The sequence below is a fragment of the Pleurodeles waltl genome, chromosome 4_2 (genome assembly GCF_031143425.1).
Source record: "Pleurodeles waltl isolate 20211129_DDA chromosome 4_2, aPleWal1.hap1.20221129, whole genome shotgun sequence".
In the NCBI taxonomy this organism is placed as follows: domain Eukaryota; kingdom Metazoa; phylum Chordata; class Amphibia; order Caudata; family Salamandridae; genus Pleurodeles; species Pleurodeles waltl.
The window spans coordinates 1,060,708,348-1,060,727,362 of NC_090443.1; the positions used below are offsets into that span (position 1 = coordinate 1,060,708,348).

At 45.4% G+C, this 19,015-nt stretch overlaps 1 protein-coding gene across 1 annotated transcript; it reads right to left on the minus strand.

The window, feature by feature from the left end:
* Positions 1–1,142: 1,142 nt before the first annotated feature.
* On the minus strand, positions 1,143–16,711 carry LOC138294039 (olfactory receptor 1G1-like). Its single transcript, XM_069233288.1, has 3 exons — positions 16,652–16,711; positions 10,813–11,037; positions 1,143–2,143 (listed from the first exon to the last, which is right to left on the minus strand). The coding sequence occupies exons 1-3, from the start codon at positions 16,709–16,711 to the stop codon at positions 1,214–1,216; spliced, it is 1,215 nt and encodes a 404-aa protein (XP_069089389.1). The 3' UTR covers positions 1,143–1,213.
* Positions 16,712–19,015: the final 2,304 nt, after the last annotated feature.

A 19,015-nucleotide genomic window follows, 5' to 3' on the forward strand; every position in this document is an offset into this window, starting at 1 on the left:
GTGCTGTGGTTAATACACTCATGCAGCGCATATTATGCAGTGTGGGCTGCACACAGTTGAGTAAAATAAAGTAGTCATTAGAAACAACATATCCACCGCCTTTTAATGAAGGTTTAGAAACGTTTGTGCTAGTCTCAAAGGTAAACTTACGAGAGAGTGAATGCACATGTCTAAGTCTACGCTTACACTTTTGAGTAACTTTAGTACTTTGAGCTATTCACCATTTTCAAGTGTAATGTTACTCAAGAGTGTAGACATACATGGGGACTAGTCAAAACTCATTTTGCAGTAGATTTAGCAGTACTACAGTAATACTACTAAAGTATTACAAAATGTTATTCACTACACTAGGAGTGTAAATCTCCACTTTTATTTTTTCTATGGGATGATCCTCACACATTTAAGTGTACTACTTAGTAGCAAATGGGGAGGAAGTGGGGGAGTGGTTGAAAAATGGGCCATAAGTACTACAGAATAGGTGGGATGAAAGGAGCAGCAGGCAAAGCTTCTAGGAGGGTTACAAAGTGGTTGTAGAGGGACGTGCACACACACAAACGAGTAAGCCCACTACTATTCACAAAATGCACTTCAAAAGATAGTACAGCAACAAATGATACACTACAGTTGGAAATGTATTCCAGTACAGAGCTCGAGTAAGTCCAGCACGACATGCAGACTTAAAATAAAAGCATGTGCATGAAATCACTTTAACACTCATGCCATTGTGGTGAACTAACATGGTACAGTAAAAAACAAAAAAAAGACAATAGAATATTGTTATAAAGAAGACACGTTGAATTCTCCAAGTGTAGATCTTTATTTCCATCTCTACTGCTCCATCTTCACATAACTGCTTTCCTCTCAGCCACCAACATTCTACTGTGAGCTCCTGTCTACTGCTCTCACGCACTGGAATGTACTAGCTCTACCGGGAAAAGGGGGGTTGGAACATACTACTATTATACATGCCAACCATGCTCTTAGTAAATGACATATCAAATATCAAATATGTAACCATTAACAGATTTCTATTGATTGATAAAACATGTTCTTTTGATATATTACAACAAATATCCTACTCCTTATTTCAGAACCGGATGCCAGGAAATTGCTTTGCTGATTTAGGAGGACTCTGTATTTTCAACATAACATTTAAGTGTTTCACTGCATTCAAGGAGCTAATACTGAGGTTTTCCTAAATTCGGAAATGATCCTACTTCTGTAGCATTCTCCTCAAGGCCCCTTTCACCTCTTTGTTCCTTAAGCTATAAATCATTGGGTTAAGAATTGGTGTGCCGGTTGTGTAGATAAGAGACACCATCCATATATTGGGCTGTGAGAAGCTGGACAGGGGTCTGAAGTACATGGAGATCAGAGCACCATAGTACAGGGACACAACCATGAGGTGAGAGCTACAGGTGCCAAAAGTCTTCTTCCGGTCCTCCCTCGACACAATCTTCAGGATGGTGGAGATGATACAGGCGTAGGAGCCGAGAATAACAGCAAAGTTCCCAATGCCCACCAAGACTACACCGATAAAGATAGTAATCATGTTCACACTTGTGTCAGAACAGGACATAAGTAAGAGTTGTGGAACATCACAAAAAAAGTGATTGATCACATGGGATCTGCAGATGATCACTTGACTGGTTACCACAGTGTGCATCAAGGAATAAAGGCCACCACTAAACCATGCAGCAGCTGCCAGTCGTATACACACCTCCAAGTTCATGATGGCGTGGTAGTGCAAGGGCTGGCATATGGCAACATATCGGTCAATGGCCATCACTGATAAAAGGAAGCATTCTGCAACAGCAAAGAAGATGTAAAAGAAGATTTGGGCAATGCAGCCGTGATAGGAGATCCCCTTTGTCCTTGAGATAAGGTCTGACAGCATCTTAGGGACTGTCACCGAAGGGTATAGGATGTCCAGAAGAGAGATGTTGCTTAAGAAAAAATACATTGGTGTATGGAGGTGAGAGTCAGTGCTGATTGTAATGACAATGAGGAGGTTCCCCAACAAGATGGCAGCATAAATAAAAGAGAAAGAGAAAAACAATGGAATCTGCAGATATGGAAAGTGTGAGAAGCCCACAAGGATAAACTGTCTCACCAAGGTGTGGTTCTCCTCCATCGTACAGATCTGTAAATATAAAGGAGGGCATAGTTACTGGGTTTACGGAGAATGGCAGCAGTTTGTTGATTAATTCTGGGAATGTCAACATCAATTATTACTTAACTATGCATCAGTGCATTCATTGAGCCATGCATTCACCTACCATCCTCACTGTGCCTACATATTTCCCATTCTTTTTCTTTATCTATGTTTCTGTGTATATGTCTCCTGATTGAATAATTTGTCTGTTTAGTCGCGCAGCTCTTTTACTTTCTTTCCTTCTGCCTTAGTGTCAGAAGCCAAGAGCTAGTCTCTTTGTCTCGCATTAGGACATTAGGATCCAGACTGTCATGACAGAAATCTCACCTAACAGGAAGCAGCAGAAAGTCCCACGCCTCTCTATCCTCTCTTATCTCTCTCTTGGCCTCCCTCTTCTATACAACCCGCCCTACACTTCACCATCAACATATTGATACTGGGGAATGGTATCCCAATTCAAGCCTGCTCTTCTGTGGCTGTGCGGAGGGCTTCTGGACTGTGTTGAGGCGCTGCCTTTGACAATAGTGTTGGCCATGACGAAGCACATACAACACCACCACTGAGTGCAGTTCGTGTTCCTTTAAGAGAATTCACATATTAACCAATGTGTCAGGAAATAGCAGTTAGCATGTGAAGAAAGAGTGTTGGTAGAGGCAAAACTAGATGGTGGCAATAACACCAAGGATGAGGGTGGGCATCATGCCCACCGAGCTGCTTATGGTAAGGCTCAGCATGTTTAGTTGTGCTCTTGCATCTCACTGTTTACAGTGCCCATCTCTTGTACCGTTCTTAAGGTGGGACATTGTTTTGTCTCTCAATGGCAACATCATGATGCATTGTGTGACCTCCTCCAGGTATGTTGCCTCTATCTTTTGTTATAGTTTTTTTTCTTTACTTTTATTTCTTTGTCCTTTTTTCTAGTTTATGCTATAAAAGAGCCTCAAGAGACAGAGGAAGTGGAGTACTGAGTGCAGTGACTATTGAGACGAGTTGCGCAGGATAGGTGGCACGTGGAATTAAGTTAATGTGTGTTTTTCTTCCTAACTCTCGCTCTTTCTATACTAACTCCCAGGATTACAGGTAGAGGAACTGCTAGTCTCACCACTCACACTGAGAAAGTTCTGAACCTCAATTAGCAGCTGAATTTAAAATAATAAATGTGAATGGTCTATGCCGTAGACGGAGAAAGTGAGGATAAATGGGAAAAGAGGCCATCTGTTCCAGCTCTAGTGAGGGGCGCTAAGCTACATTGGTGATTGGTCATTGTGTTTTTTTAGGGTACATTTTTGCACTGTAAATAGTTTAGCTATAACACATTTTCTTCCTTGAGTTTTAATTACAGGGTTTAGTGTCTTCTGTCTGAATATTGGCTTCTTTCATCTTTAAAAGGGAGGAGGAGCTTGTGGCTATAGTTTGCATCCTTCATCTTGGACATTGGCATTGGGAAGAAGGAGGCGAGGTCAATAGGTAGTAGCTTCTCAGAGAGAAAGGTTGTACCCAAGGGGTGATGCTCAGCGAGGACATGACCTATATAAGCACCGCCTCCTGCTGGGCCTAGAGATGTACCGACAAACACTCAAAGGACTGTGATGGTGGAGGTGATTGATTCACCTCTGCTCAGGATTCAGGCAGCTTCTGCTGACAGAGAGATAAAGGAGGTGCCTGGAGACCACAGAAACCCTGAGAATCCCACAGAACCACTCCAAGACTACAGAGAAATAGGTGGATCTACAGAGCACAGCAATGACTCCAGGACCACTACAGAAGGGAAGATCATTAGATTGGACAATTTAGGTGTGAATATTTAGGGCCACAGGAAATGATTTACAAAGTTGAAAATGTCGTGCGTCACAAATCTTGGAAACTGTGGCAAGACTCAGGTGTAAGCCACTGGTTTGTCCCCCGTCAAGTACCGGTTCACAAATCAGGTTGTGCACCCACAATATAATTTAATTTTCAAGTTTGTGAAGGTAGAAGATCTTCTCATTACCTCCCCGTCCCAACCTTCCATCCTTTGAAAGGAAGGTCTAAGCAACTGACTCTAAATTTCAGAATACCAGAGCAGCTCTTTTGTATTTCCTGAGTTCAGTGTTGTCTGCCTCTTTGAGATGGTGGATAGGATGTCCGCTGTGGTCTCAATGCAATCCCTGATCACCCCTGGCATGTAATAAATAATGTTTTACAAACATGGTAAGCCATCTAACATCTGAGTTTTATGGATTTCTGTGTCTACCTGTGTTCTAGATATGCCAGTGAGTGCCTGTGAACATGCCGCTCAGAATGTTGACTGATTATACCACGTCTGAAGATCTCAGAAGCAGTCATTTACAACCCAATGGAGTGTGTGCTTCCGCTTACCATAACCCTGTGCCATGTCAGCAGGTGTCACAACAGCAGTGTGTATTAAATATGGGACATGAGGAGCAGAAGGAAAGATGGCTAATAATGACAGGTATTCGTAGAGTATAGAAGTAACAAAAGAGCAGCAGAGAGCTGGACAAGGTTCAAAGCCTTGAGTTACAATCCAGTATCTCTAGAATGAAGCAGAAGGTTCATGGGTGGTGAGTGCAAGGGTGTGATTTCTAAGTCTTCTTCCAAGACGTGGCAGAAATGCAGATAGTATAGTTTGTGAGACCCCAGCTACTGCTGCACATGTGTTCCGTAAGAGGCATAAATACTTTGCATTTACTGCTGTGGTCTACCTCTTGTTGGCTCCAGAGATGAAGTGTGTAGCTCACAGAGTTCTTATGCATCTCTACTAGTTTCTAATCTTCTTCATGGGGTCCTGTAGTAAGCAAAGAAGTGTGTCCCTATCACTGTTCATTTTTCCCTGTTCAACCTTCTGCCCAGGTCGATAGTAGTAAGCTGATGAAGTGCACTTATTGCCCCACCCCCAGCAGGGTCTACTACTCTTTTTTTGTAGCAGTTGATGTTGTCACAAGGATTTGGAACTGTTTTTTCAGGTACTATATTGTTCTACAGAGTGAGGTTTGCACATTTCTATTAACATTTGTTCAGGTGACACTTAACATGCATTATCATCATTTTGATGAAATGCAATTTCTTTTTGCATTATGTTTCATGACTATGAAGTGCTTTAGGCTTGGAGTAATTTGAATTTCTCCTGAGTAATTGGAGTAATCAGGTAATTCCATATTACAAATGTGATGCAGAATTACCTATTGTACCTCCATGACACCATTTTGCGTAACAGATTCACCCATTCAGGGAAAATCAGACCCATCAGACTGCGAGAAGCACTGACACAACACGACAGCTTGAACGTACATGTTTGTCTTGGGGTGAACACAACCAGATCATTCAGTGGAGGTTCTGAAAATGCACGAAGGAGTACTTTAATGCAGGTGGTAGCCAGTCGGCATTTCAAGCACATATTTTACTTGAGCGGCTGGCAAATCAACTCACATTTCATTTTCATGTTGATGTTTTACTTGAACGGACAGTGTTTATATTTCTGCAAAGAAAAATGCATTTTTTGCAAACAGGAAGGAAGTGTTACAGAGACTGGAGGCTATTGTACATACAGTAGTAACTTCCTCTTCATGTTCAGAGATTCCTCCCTCTGCTTAGTCCAGCCCTTGCTAATTTTTAGGGTCGAGCCTGCATAGCATTCGCTGCTTGCGCATGCGTATAGCTAGCAAGACGCTTTCATTAGAGGAAGGCACGCACACGTCATGCCTTTTCCGGTGGCTAGCCCTCCTCGAGCGCAGCGACCAAGTACTGAAAACATGCGAGGCTCGCTGTTTCCCGTCAGGTTTGTGGACTACTTTTTCTCTATTTTCACAACGCGATCTCGCTTGGAAGAAGTCAAGCGCTTTGCACACAGTTAATTGCACTTTTGCCGGTTACGTACATAATTACACTTTTGCCGATAGGCTTCATTACGAGTAAACTGTAGCAGCGCAATCGCGCTGTTTTTTTCATTTAACGTGGAAAAGAAAATCTGGTTGGGAGTTTACAAATGGTAATAGCTGTCACTCGAACAAATGCGAGATCCTAGTGCATTGCAAATGCTTGTTTTATTTGGATTTCAGAGGAAAAACATCACTCTCTCTCTTTGTTTGCAGCCATCACTTGTAGCAGCAGCAACTCTTTCCCTCTCCAATAGAATATGGTTTCTGCACTCGTCCGCAGGAGCTTGGAGTACATCCGGACCTAGACTAAAACAAAACGCACATATTTAGGGGCATATTTATACTCTGTTTACGCCGAATGTGCGTCAAACATTTTGACACACATTCGGCGCAAACCGTGCACCATATTTAAACTTTGATGCCCGCGGACATCAACATTTCTCTGTGTGAGTCATTTTTTGGATACGGGAAACTGCCTTGCTTTAATGACATGCAAGGTAGGCGTTCCCGCCCAAAAAATGACTTTAAGGCCTGTGCGCCTTATTTATACTCCCATTTCATTTTGATGCACAGGAAGGGGCAGGCCTTAAAAAATAGCTCTCAGTCTGATGTGTGCCGTTTTTTAACGCCTGGGTCAGGGTCAGGGTCAGGTAAGTATTTTTTTATGTTTTTTTAAAGTGGAATAGGGGGGCCTAATTTGCCCCCCCCCCACACATGCCACTGTCCCTAATGACCATGCCCAGGGGACATAAGTCCCCTGGGCATTGCCATTGGGCAAGGGGGAATGACTCCTGTCTTTGCTAAGACAAGAGTCATTTCAATGGGGGTTGTGCGTCAAAAAATGGCGCACGTCCGGTTTGAGGCATGATTTTTGCCTCAAACCTGACATGCACCATTTTTTGACGCACAACCCCCATTTTCCCCTACGCCGGCACTGCCTGGTTTGAGTCATTTTTTTTACTCTGATGCATCCACAGTGCCGGCTAACGTAATTCCTTAAATAAGGCGCCCGCAAGGCACGTAGGAATGGCGTTAGCCGGCGGTAAAATATTTGACGCAAACCAGCGCCAGCACTGGTTTGCATCAAAAAGTATAAATGTGGGACTTAGAGACCTGCTGTACGTAACAATCACATTGTTTTGCACAAGTTGCAAAAGCACTACATTACTAATGTTGGGTTATCCATTATTATCTACTATTCAAACAATCACTTTGAAAGGTTTAATAGACCAAGTAAGAAGTCAACCATTGAATGATGTATAATATTTGTTTCATAATGCAGGGACATTTCTTCAAACGGATCGCAGAAACAAACCATGATGAGGTGGACGCGAATGGAAAGGACTTGTGGTGGTATCCTGCCTTGCAGCTCTGTCATCATGACATCATGAAACCTTGTATGACATGACATTCTGTGGGGGTCTATGGTAGCCACCTCTGTACCTGCGCTATGGAATATCTGCTCAATAAGGCCTTCTATCAACCTACGTGTTGTGAATACTAAAGGCCTGTGTCTATACATTACCTACAATCTTCTGTTAACACAAGACATGGAAAAGAGGGGAGACAGAATGGTGATTAAAACAGTCAGATGAAGAAAGCTCTAGACAGGAAGAAGTCAGCTGCGGACCTGGAGGAACAGAAACAAAATACAAGGAGGCACATTTGCATGGACGCTAACATAGACAGGTGGAAGTTAAATAAAATACACAAAATCTTAATGCATACTAGGTATTGGTGGACTGTCCTGGAACAAGTAAAAATAAAGAAAGACCGAATAGTTCCCATTAGTAGGAGCTCTTTAACAAAAGGGCATTTTAGAGGCAGGCAAGTCTGATGCCTGAATAAACAATGCTTTATCTCCCTTCAGTTTAACTATAGTAGGAAATTGCCATTCCTCCTTGCTTCATACAGTTTTGAGTTCTTTTGACACAGGACGCTAAGGGCAAAGAAAGTCTCCCTTTGTGTCCTGCTCCGTACAGAGATGCAGCAGAGATATGCACAAGAGGGGGGAGGAGAGGGTTTCTTTCATCACAACAGCTGGGTGGGGAAATAAAGCTACAGACAGGAGGAAATCAGCTGCGAAACTGGGAATTTAGGAAACACAAGGAAATATGTTGGAATAACAAAAGGACAGCAAGGGAAGTTAAAAAATGATAAAGACAGAATACTATAATACACACAAGGTGGGAACAGTTAAAGTAAGAAATAAATAACAAACATTACTTACCAGCACTAGCAGGAATGCCTCCTGTGCTGGGGTCATCACCAGCTCTATTGCCTGCTTGGGCTCCAGACATGCTGCTGCTGGTGGCCTTCCCCCTCTTGCCCAATTTGGCTCTCTTCAATCCTTCTGAAAGGAGGAAAAATAAAGAGGACCATGTAGTAGTCTCCACGAAGGTCCTTCAAGCATTGCACTGTCTGGCCAATGAAAACTATTCCTCCCTTCAAACTAGCGCTTAAACTTAAATTCAGTTCCGTTTCCTACACATCATTAACTTTTTTTGAATATATACTAGATTATATTTCAGCAGACGGGATATCCGTCACCGTTGCGGCGGAGTAACTCGTCCGGCAATATCTAAATCAGGAGCTTAGTTGGAGAACAGAAATACAAATCTTCAGATATGAAGCATAGGTGGGAAAAAAGATTATATACCTCAGTATTAATATGAATGGGGCATTAGAAAATATAATCCCACAGTGACATTTAAAAGCTCATAGACTTGCTGGAACGCTCATTCTTAGGAAGGTTAAAAGTTATAAAAAACGGTAGTGGTGCCTAAAGTTCATGAGTTATTATATGAAATCATTCTAGAGAATTGTGAAAGGCAGCTGCTCCCTAGTATGGCCAAGTAAAAACAAGTTGTGTGCAGACCTGAAAGGGTGGATTAGGGTTATCACGCTGTGCTCTAACATAGTTATGGTAGGAACCACATACTATTCATAGTGACAGTATGGTGGGACTGTTTTTGTGTTTCACTCATCTTGTCACCATTTTGCTTTTTTAGTGTGTTTTATCATCCTAGTTATTGCAATTCATACCATTTTATCTACAATGCAGTTAATTTAATAAACCTTATTGAACCATTCTCTGCCTCTGTCTTTGCATATGTGAGACTGACGTAGCTGAGAGAAAAGGATGAGATCTGATTGACCACGATTACCCTGAGGAGTTATCTCTGTCATGCGCCAGGTTGCCACAATCATCGCTGCTCTTGGGTGGGGATAAGGCACTACTAGTTAGCCGGAAAACCCGGATTAGGCCGACAATTGTCACATGGGGTGGGATTGGACTCAGTTCCCCACACTTCAGGAGATTCTACTGCTCGAATCCAGTAGCCTCATTAGGATAATGAGAGCCTATGCGACAACGTGTGCAATCAAAGCATGTGCTGGGTGTACGTGTACATGTGCGAAGCACAATACATGAAGGGTGAAGTGTTGTGCAGCCACACATGGTGAGTGTGTGTTGCTGACAGTGTGTGTGTTTGTAAATAGCACACCCTGGTTTAATTTAGAAAGGTTTCACTTCTGAACAGTGTGTGCAGACTGAGTGTATGTTCTGAATGTATGTATGCTTCTAACGGTACAATGCTTGGAGGTAACAACGCTGAACAGTAAGTGTGCTGTGAATGTACACTAAGGCCCTCATTATGAACATGGCAGTCAATCATCGCCAATGCGTGGCAGTGCTGGACCGCCATATTATGATCACTGCAGTGAACAGGCTACAATGCAGCCAGTTCACCACACATACCGCCAGGGCAGTCAGTCCGCTGGGGCGAAGGTGAGCCCCCTTCGCCCCAACGATCCACTTGAGACTGCTGACGATATAATGAGTGTCTTTTCCATCAGGGATTTCCTGGCGGCAACCCCAGTATGTGACTCTCCCCACTCCCCCCAATCAGCCACGGTCCCCCCCACCCACCCAGACCCTAGACACACCCTGGCCACCCTCCCAGAAAATAGACCACCGCACCCCTCTCCCCCGATGTCCATGGAGCCCCCTAACCCCCTCCCTATAACCCCTGTTAAAACAGCCCCCCCTTCCCAAACAACCAAACATGCAGGCACTCATGCACACTCACACATGTATACATGCATTCACGCAATCATACACACACACCAACACTCACACATGCCCCATCCATACATGCACCCATTCACACACATGCACACACTTATATGCACGTACACAAACACCCGCACACTCCCCACTCTCATAGACACACACCACCATGCACGCACACAATACCCTTCGTCCCACCACCTTTCTGAGGTGTGAAGATGCAGCTGTGCACTGATGAGGTCACTGCCTGTGTCAGTGTCACCTTGGTGACTCCATATGCCAGGAGAGGGCCGCTGTGCATTAAGCCATGTGTTGAGCACCAAAGTGTGCTTGCTGAACCCATACCACCATGCTGTGGTGAATCTGTATGCTACAGAGGAGCTCTGAAGAAGTTGCTACTTTGAGAGGAGCTGAGATTTACAATCATCTTGTTAGGGGTGCTTGTGCTGGAGGAGCCGGTGTCTGTATTATCCTGTACTGTGACAACCCCATATGTCAGGAGGGGCTGTCAGTACCAACATAACCAGAAAACTGGTCCACCACCCGAAGGAAATACTAGGACTATGTAGGCAGGTTGGACCCGGACTGCGAGGGAACTACCCCTGACTCACCACTGAGGACTGCCAAGGATGACGTTGCACCCTTGCTGGCTCCAGTCAGGAGCTGAAGGAATGGTTCCCCTCCCCACTCGCTGGGTGGAGCCAACTTACCTTGTCTTCACAAGCTGATAGCCGCACGGACAACTGGGAGAGTCTGCAGGCAGCCCGACTTCTAGGAGCAGAAAAGGACCCATGGGTGCTCGGGCTGAGGGCACCCATTTTGCCACTGAGCTCTTCCATGCTATGAAAGCGGGTATGTTGTGAACTGGGCTGCTTGGCCCCTGTGGGACTTGGTGCTAACAGTGCTGCGGTAGCATACACACTTTTGACTAATACCTGAATAGAAAAAGAGGAACCCTTGAGTACGGCCTAACAGTGAGCATTCTATAGATGCAGCCACCAAAAATGGGGAATAACTCCGAACACATTACATGCAGGAGAATGGGACAATGATTTGCCTACCAGCTACTAGAGACCCCACCTCAAGGGTATTGTATTTTTGCTAACGAATATCATATTCCTTTGCATGTGTAGTGTTAGAAACTAAATGTGTGTCTGATCTTCACACATTCTGCTATTTAAAGTGTCCATGCTTTAATCGGAACATCTCTGAGTTAGTGCATGAACTGCAGACAGCACAGCTTACTACTGGAGCAGTGGTCACCAGAAGCCCACATATCCAGAGAACCATTCTCAGAGTCAGTCACCAAGACTAAGGGCATATCATGAACCTGTGCGCTAGCGCAGTGCAGAGCTGTGTCTGGTATCACACATTCTGCTGTTTAAAGTGCCCACGCTTTCATCTGAACATCTCTGAGTTAGTGCATGAGCTGCAGGCAGCACGGCTCATTACTGAAGTAGTAGCAGGGCATGTTTCCAAGATCACACAATCTGCAGCACGTGCTAAAACAGGCCCACAATGGTAAACCTTAGTGCTCCTGCAGCAGCTCAGGTGGTTTGTTAACCATCACACAGTTACACATTCTCTCTGAACCTTCTGGCTGGATGGTTTGGACACTTCCCAGAACCCACCAGTGGTCGCATCACAAGCCATTTCTTCGGAACTCCTCTGTGACTTGCAATATCCTTATGATGTATGTTGGGATGTACTTCATTCCTTATATAAATGGTGTTTGAATGCCATATTTTTTTCAGATGCTGTTAAGGCCTCATTATTCTGCCACCCTATCACATAGCGTGTGCACTAATTTAGAAACAGAGAGTTAGTGCATCCTCACCACCCACCCCAGCACCGCAGCACTGGAGCTGGTGACAGCATCTACCGCCCTGAGCTTCACAGCTCTATTATCCGAAGTGCTATAACTCATGGACTTACCATACCTCTTGTAGAATATATGATTCCTTCAAAAATGGGTACAGAGCTACCTTATGTGCCTTGTGCACAGTCACAAACATGGAATCATGGTATGGTCCTATATTTCTGTACCTGACAGGTCACTGACCTGCAGCATAGGCACACAATGACATAGGACACTGACCTAAAGGTGACAGAGGCAGTCACAGGTTTCAGCACTAACACAATGCAGTTGTAGACAGTCTCACAATTTGTGCAAGGGTACTGGAAGGATGAAAAGCCAAGTTATTTCTGTCAGGATTATGACGCACACTTGCCAATAGCACACATGTTAGCGGCAAGCACACAACCCACTATTACTGTGTCAGTGTCCCCCTCGCTTGCTCAATTAAAGTCTGCCTCTGACTACACAGCCATTGACACTCATTGCCATGTCACATATTTACTAGCTTCTACCAACCTTGTGGGGAACTGCCCTGTGCCAGGAGCCTGGATGACACCTCAGATGTTGGTGCGGTACATATCCCAGCTGATGGGTCTGTGGGTATCTCTGTGCTGCCCTAATATAGAGATCCCCTCTCCATGGCTCCACACTGATCCTTGTCACAACCAGTCATGTCCCATGGGTTCCCCCCTCTGCACCCCAGGTGCGAGTCTGTAGGGAATCACTAGAGGGACCAATTAAGAATTGTGCTCACACCTGCAATAAACTTTGAGTAGAATGATTATTTGAATGAAGCTAGCTGAGCACAATGTTGTAATTTGATGTAAATATTGAGATTGTGCACAGAAACTGTCTGTGGGTCAGAGTGGACCTCAGCGTCTTGGTTGATTTTAGATGGTTGCATCTGACCAAGAACGAAATCTTTTCCAGTTTCTATGTCTGGCGCTGGCCAACTTGCGTTCAGTTAAATAAACAATTTGTCCAATCTGTCCTCTCTCCTAGTTAAGTAGAAAAACAGTATGAGTTACTTCTACCATCTCCATATCATAAAACTAATGGCGGGAGGCTGAGCCCACTCCTTGCACATTTCAAAGACCACCGGGTGTGGGGCAAGCACCGGTCAAGGCACATGGACCAACCCAGGTCCACCTCTCATGGTGTAATGTCCTCCTTACGGAAGAGGCAATAGAAGGGTGGCATAACTCCTGGCAAGTTGCACTATGGAGACACCATTGTACCCTGCACCAGTTTTTAGAGATAATTCAAAGGAGCACGGCTGTAACTTTACAACCTAACATTTCTGAGCAACCAAAAGTGTGACTGTAGGAAAGTACCTTCTTGCCTGGCATGTTACCCCCATATTTCACTGTATATACGTTGTTTTAGTCTATGTGTCACTGGGACCCTGCCAGGCAGGGCCCCAGTGCTCATAAGTGTGCCTGAATGTGTTACCTGTGTAGTGACTAACTGTCTCACTGAGGCTCTGCTAACCAGAACCTCAGTGGTTATGCCCTCTCTACTTTCTAAATTGTCACTAACAGGCTAGTGACCAATTTCACCAATCTACATTGGCATACTGGAAAACCCTTATAATTCCCTGTTATATGGTACTGAGGTACCCAGGGTATTGGGGTTCCAGGAGATCCCTATGGGCTGCAACATTTCTTTTGCCACCCATAGGGAGATCTGACAATTCTTACACAGGCCTGCCAGTGCAGCCTGAGTGAAATAACGTCCACGTTATTTCACAGCCATTTACCACTGCACTCAAGTAACTTATAAGTCACCTATATGTCTAACCTTCACCTGGTGAAGGTTGGGTGCAAAGTTACTTAGTGTGTGGGCACCCTGGCACTAGCCAAGGTGCCCCCACATTATTAAGGGCAAATTCCCCGGACTTTGTGAGTGCGGGGACACCATTACACGTGTGCACTATACATAGGTCACTACCTATGTATAGCGTCACAATGGTAACTCCGAACATGGCCATGTAACATGTCTAAGATCATGGAATTGTCACCCCAATGCCATTCTGGCATTTGGAAGACAATTCCATGATCCCCCGGGTCTCTACCCAGAACCAGGGTACTGCCAAACTGCCTTTCCGGGGTCTCCACTGCAGCTGCTGCTGCTGCCAACCCCTCAGACAGGTTTCTGCCCTCCTGGGGTCCAGGCAGCCCTGGCCCAGGAAGGCAGAACAAAGGATTTCCTCTGAGAGAGGGTGTGACACCCTCTCCCTTTGGAAATAGGTGTGATGGCTGGGGAGGAGCAGCCTCTGGAAAGGCTTTGATGGGCACAGATGCTGCCCATCTCTGCATAAGCCAGTCTACACAGGTTCAGGGATCCCCCAGCCCTGCTCTGGCGCGAAACTGGACAAAGGAAAGGGGAGTGACCACTCCCCTGACCTGCACCTCCCAGGGGAGGTGCCCAGAGCTCCTCCAGTGTGCCCCAGACCTCTGCCATCTTGGAAACAGAGGTGTTGCTGGCACACTGGACTGCTCTGAGTGGCCAGTGCCATCAGGTGACGTCAGAGACTCCTTCTGATAGGCTCTTACCTTTCTTACTAGCCTATCCTCCTTCCTAGGTAGCCAAACCTCCTTTTCTGGCTATTTAGGGTCTCTGCTTTGGGGAATTCTTCAAATAACGAATGCAAGAGCTCATCAGAGTTCCTCTGCATCTCCCTCTTCACCTTCTGCCAAAGGATCGACCGCTGACTGCTCAGGACGCCTGCAAAACCGCAACAAAGTAGCAAAGACAACTACTGCAACCTTGTATCGCTTCATCCTGCCGGCTTTCTCGACTGTTTCCTGTTGGTGCATGCTCTGGGGGTAGCCTGCCTCCTTTCTGCACCAGGAGCTCCAAAGAAATCTCCCGTGGGTCAACGGAATCTTCCCCCTGCAACCGCAGGCAACAAAAGACTGCATCACCAGTCCTCTGGGTCCCCTCTCAGCATGACGAGCGTGGTCCCTGGAACTCAGCAACTCTGTCCAAGTGACTCCCACAGTCCAGTGACTCTTCAGTCCAAGTTTGGTGGAGGTAAGTCCTTGCCTCCCCGCGCTAGACTGCATTGCTGGGTACCGCGTGATTTGCAGCTGGTCCGGCTCCTGTGCACTCTTCCAGGATTTCCTTCGTACACAGCCAAGCCTGGGTCCCCGAAACTCTGCCCTGCAGTGCACCACCTTCTGAGTTGTCCTCCGGCGGCGTGGGACCCCCTTTTCTGACTTCGGGTGGACTCCGGTTCACTCCTCTTCTAAGTGCCTGTTCCGGTACTTCTGCGGGTGCTGCCTGCTTCTGTGAGGGCTCCCTGACTTGCTGGGCGCCCCTCTGTCTCCTCATCCAAGTGGCGACATCCTGGTCCCTCCTGGGCCACAGCAGCATCCAAAAACCCTAACCGCGACCCTTGCAGCTAGCAAGGCTTGTTTGTGGTCTTTTTGCGTGGGAACACCTCTGCAAGCTTCTTCACGACGTGGGACATCCATCCTCCAAAGGGGAACTTCCTAGTCCTCTTCGTTCTTGCAAAACACCAAGCTTCTTCCATCCAGTGACAGCTTCCTTGCACCCTCAGCTGGCATTTCCTGGGCTCCTGCCCACTCTCGACACTGTTGCGACTCTTGGACTTGGTCCCCTTGTCCTACAGGTACACAGGTCAGGAAATCCACTGTTGTTGCATTGCTGGTGTTGGTTTTCCTTGCAGAATCCCCCTATCACGACTTCTGTGCTCTCTGGGGGCTGTAGGTGCACTTTACACCTACCTTACAGGGTCTTGGGGTGGGCTATTTTTCTAACCCTCACTGTTTTCTTACAGTCCCAGCGACCCTCTACAAGCTCACATAGGTTTGGGGTCCATTCGTGGTTCGCATTCCACTTTTGGAGTATATGGTTTGTGTTGCCCCTATACCTATGTGCTCCTATTGCAATCTATTGTAACTTTACACTGCTTGCATTACTTCCTTTTGCTATTACTGCATATTTTTGGTATTGTGTACATATATCTTGTGTATATTTGGCATCCTCATACTGAGGGTACTCACTGAGATACTTTTGGCATATTGTCATAAAAATAAAGTACCTTTATTTTTAGTATATCTGTGTATTGTGTTTTCTTATGATATTGTGCACTTGACACCAGTGGTATAGTAGGAGCTTTGCATGTCTCCTAGTTCAGCCTAAGCTGCTCTGCTATAGCTACCTTCTATCAGCCTAAGCTGCTAGAAACACCTCTTCTACACTAATAAGGGATAACTGGACCTGGCACAAAGTGTAAGTACCTCTGGTACCCACTACAAGCCTTGCCAGCCTCCTACAGTGACACATTCTCCAACAAAGTTCAAAACCTACCAAGGTCTAGATTACTTAGAATCCAGACACTGCACGTTCATCTAACCTGCACTTACCAACCCGTAATAAATCAATCAACCTGAAAATCCAAACTAATAATCCTACAAGCTGAACTGTGGCTCCTAAAAATATATTTAAACCATTGTATCCACTCAAAGTTTTTAGATCCTGAGATCAAGGTGTCACAAGGGTCCTTTAGCCCCCCCCCAGGTGGCACCCCTGTCATAGCTTAGTTTCACAGTTTATGCCTTTTATATTTTTATATGTTTTTATTCATATTTTTCAGCGAGCCTGCTTTTAGCATGGGGTGTATGTATTTTATCAGCTGCCTCTTCTAGGAAGAAAGTATTTACCCTGCACATTTTATCAGCCTTGTACAACATGTTATCTGTACCTTTTTCCAAGGCTGCCATGTGCATTACATGATATGCTAACTAGTATTACCACCCCAGGAGCCAGTTTCTATCCTTGTGACACTGCATTACATCAGAACTATTCTCCAAACACGCTATGGGTTATTGTAGAAACAACACATAGGACCAGATTTACAAAGCCCTAGCACCACTTTAGCACTTTATCACTTTAAGTGACACTCTGGTGGTGCTATTCACTGCACCATTTTTGCAAGGAGGCATTAAGCCACTCTTTGTGGCCTCACGCCTTCTTGTAAATATGGGCCCCTCCGATGCAGTTTTCTGTGGCAGAGGAGCAAGCAATGGCTGTTGCTGTGGGTGTTCCACTGCAGCACCCATTGCTTTTGATGCTGCCCAAGTTTATTAGAAATCCTACATCTGTGGCAGTGTAGAAAACTAATGCCACCTCAGAGGTGGCGTTATCATGGCGCAACGAGGAGGAATATTTTTATTCCTCCTTCTTTGTGCTTTTTCTATGTGTGGTGCATTCTGCAGCACACAAAGAAGTGCCAAATCACCATTGTAGATTGTTTATGTTCAGGAATGGAGACCTTCCTGCACATAAGCAATCACACCCCTCAATGCAGACATCCTTGCACAATGATGCATAGATGCCTGCGTTGGCACTGGCAGCTAAATTTAGCACCGGCGCAGGAGGGAAACCCAGGGGTGCACAGTATTTTTGTAAATACGGCTCATCCCAGCGCTTCAAAAGTAGTGCATCGCTGTACATTTTTTCACAGTGTCGCACTGCACCACTTTTTTGTAAATCTGGGCCATAGTTTCAAGGAGGGTAGACGGCATTCTGGTCATGACAGTCCTGTGACTCATAACACATGGCCAACAGCTTTGCTGATCCTGGCTCTGACTCTTCTGCTTCCGGTGAGGTTTCCCATCCAGCCAACAGGCAGACCACTGATATTCTATTCAGGTATGGGGCTGGGGCTAATCCTTTATGTTGCGCCACACAGAGGGTTAGAACCATTATGCTCTCAGATCTAGACATAGGGTATTAGTAGGAACCACATAAAATAGTGGGGTTATTTATATCCTTCACTTTGACTGTAATGTTGGTTACCTTGCTATGTTTCATCTGACTAATTATCGCAGCACATGCTTTTTTAACACTAGGATGCAATTGCTTCAATAAATACACTGAAATCCAGTGTGCATTTTGTGTCTTGCCTTGGCATGCAGGAGAAATCGAGTGAAAGGGGTATGATCTGTTTCCACAGCTTCCCTGAGGAGTTAGAAGTGTCAGGTCCAGGTCACCACAAATCACCTCACACCCCGGCAGATTTGGAGGTTTGAGTGAGGCACTGCAAGCTAGCCAGGAGTTAGGCCGAAAGCTGCGAAGCAACGTGGGTTGTACCCAGACTTCCACGTATGGTGGTGCTGCCGTCCTAAACATGCTGTCTTATTACCAAAATAGGAACTGCATAACAGAAGAGCCTGACAATGATGGTTTACCACCCACAAGAGTAGAATGATTCCAGAGATTCAAAGAGAACCCTTATCCTCTTCTAAGCTGCCATTTCGGCAGCCACCATAGCTCAAGAAGAGAATGAGAAAGAGGAGGATGAACAGATTCTTGGTACTCAGGAAACATCTCAAGAAAGGCCTTGAGGCTGGCCAGCAGTTTCTCTCCTAGAAACAGCAACTGATGCATAAATATTTGTCCAGGCTCTTCTCTACCCACATTGCAGCATACAAGTACCCCAGTTGACACCTCTTCTCCACCATCCAACTCAAGTGCAACTCTTGCCTTCTCTTCATCTACTGAGCGAGAAATGACTGGTGAGGGGTTTCTTACACCTAATAATCAATTCCCTTCCGCAGCCTCCCAGATGGGTTCCCTCTTTATAATGCACGAACTGCTGGCATTGTTAGACACATACATGCAGGATGATGACATCAAAGCATGTAAGACTTTGAGAAGTTGTAGCATGGACATCTTCATTCCTCGATGGAGTAGGATGGAAACCAAGTCTTGGTTGTGTAGATTATACAGACACAATGCTTCAGGTGCATGTGCCTACCTGGAGTGTCAACTTATACATGTCAGTCTATCGAGGCCCAACACCACCCACTAAGACTCACCATTCCCTTATACCCTAACAAAAACCCATCTGCACTCCCCACAAAGACACCATTCCACAGTTGTCCTTGGAGACGGACATCGACCAAAAACCCCATCAACCATCCACCCAACTCCTCACTGACCCAACCTCAAACAAAAATACACACACCCCAAGATGAATGCAAACATTGTTTGTGAATCTTAACGTATAACATCCAGTTTAA

Bases quoted from the DNA above. Each gene is read 5' to 3' on its own strand.
- LOC138294039 (XM_069233288.1), bottom strand. From the start codon at position 16,711: ATGGCAGCCTTGGAAAAAGGTACAGATAACATGTTGTACAAGGCTGAT. The intron at 11,038-16,651 runs GTAAATACTTTC...TTTTCTATTCAG, and splicing joins AGGCTGATAAAATGTGCAGG to GTATTAGTCAAAAGTGTGTA. The intron at 2,144-10,812 runs GTAAGTTGGCTC...TTATATTTACAG, and splicing joins TATCAGCTTGTGAAGACAAG to ATCTGTACGATGGAGGAGAA.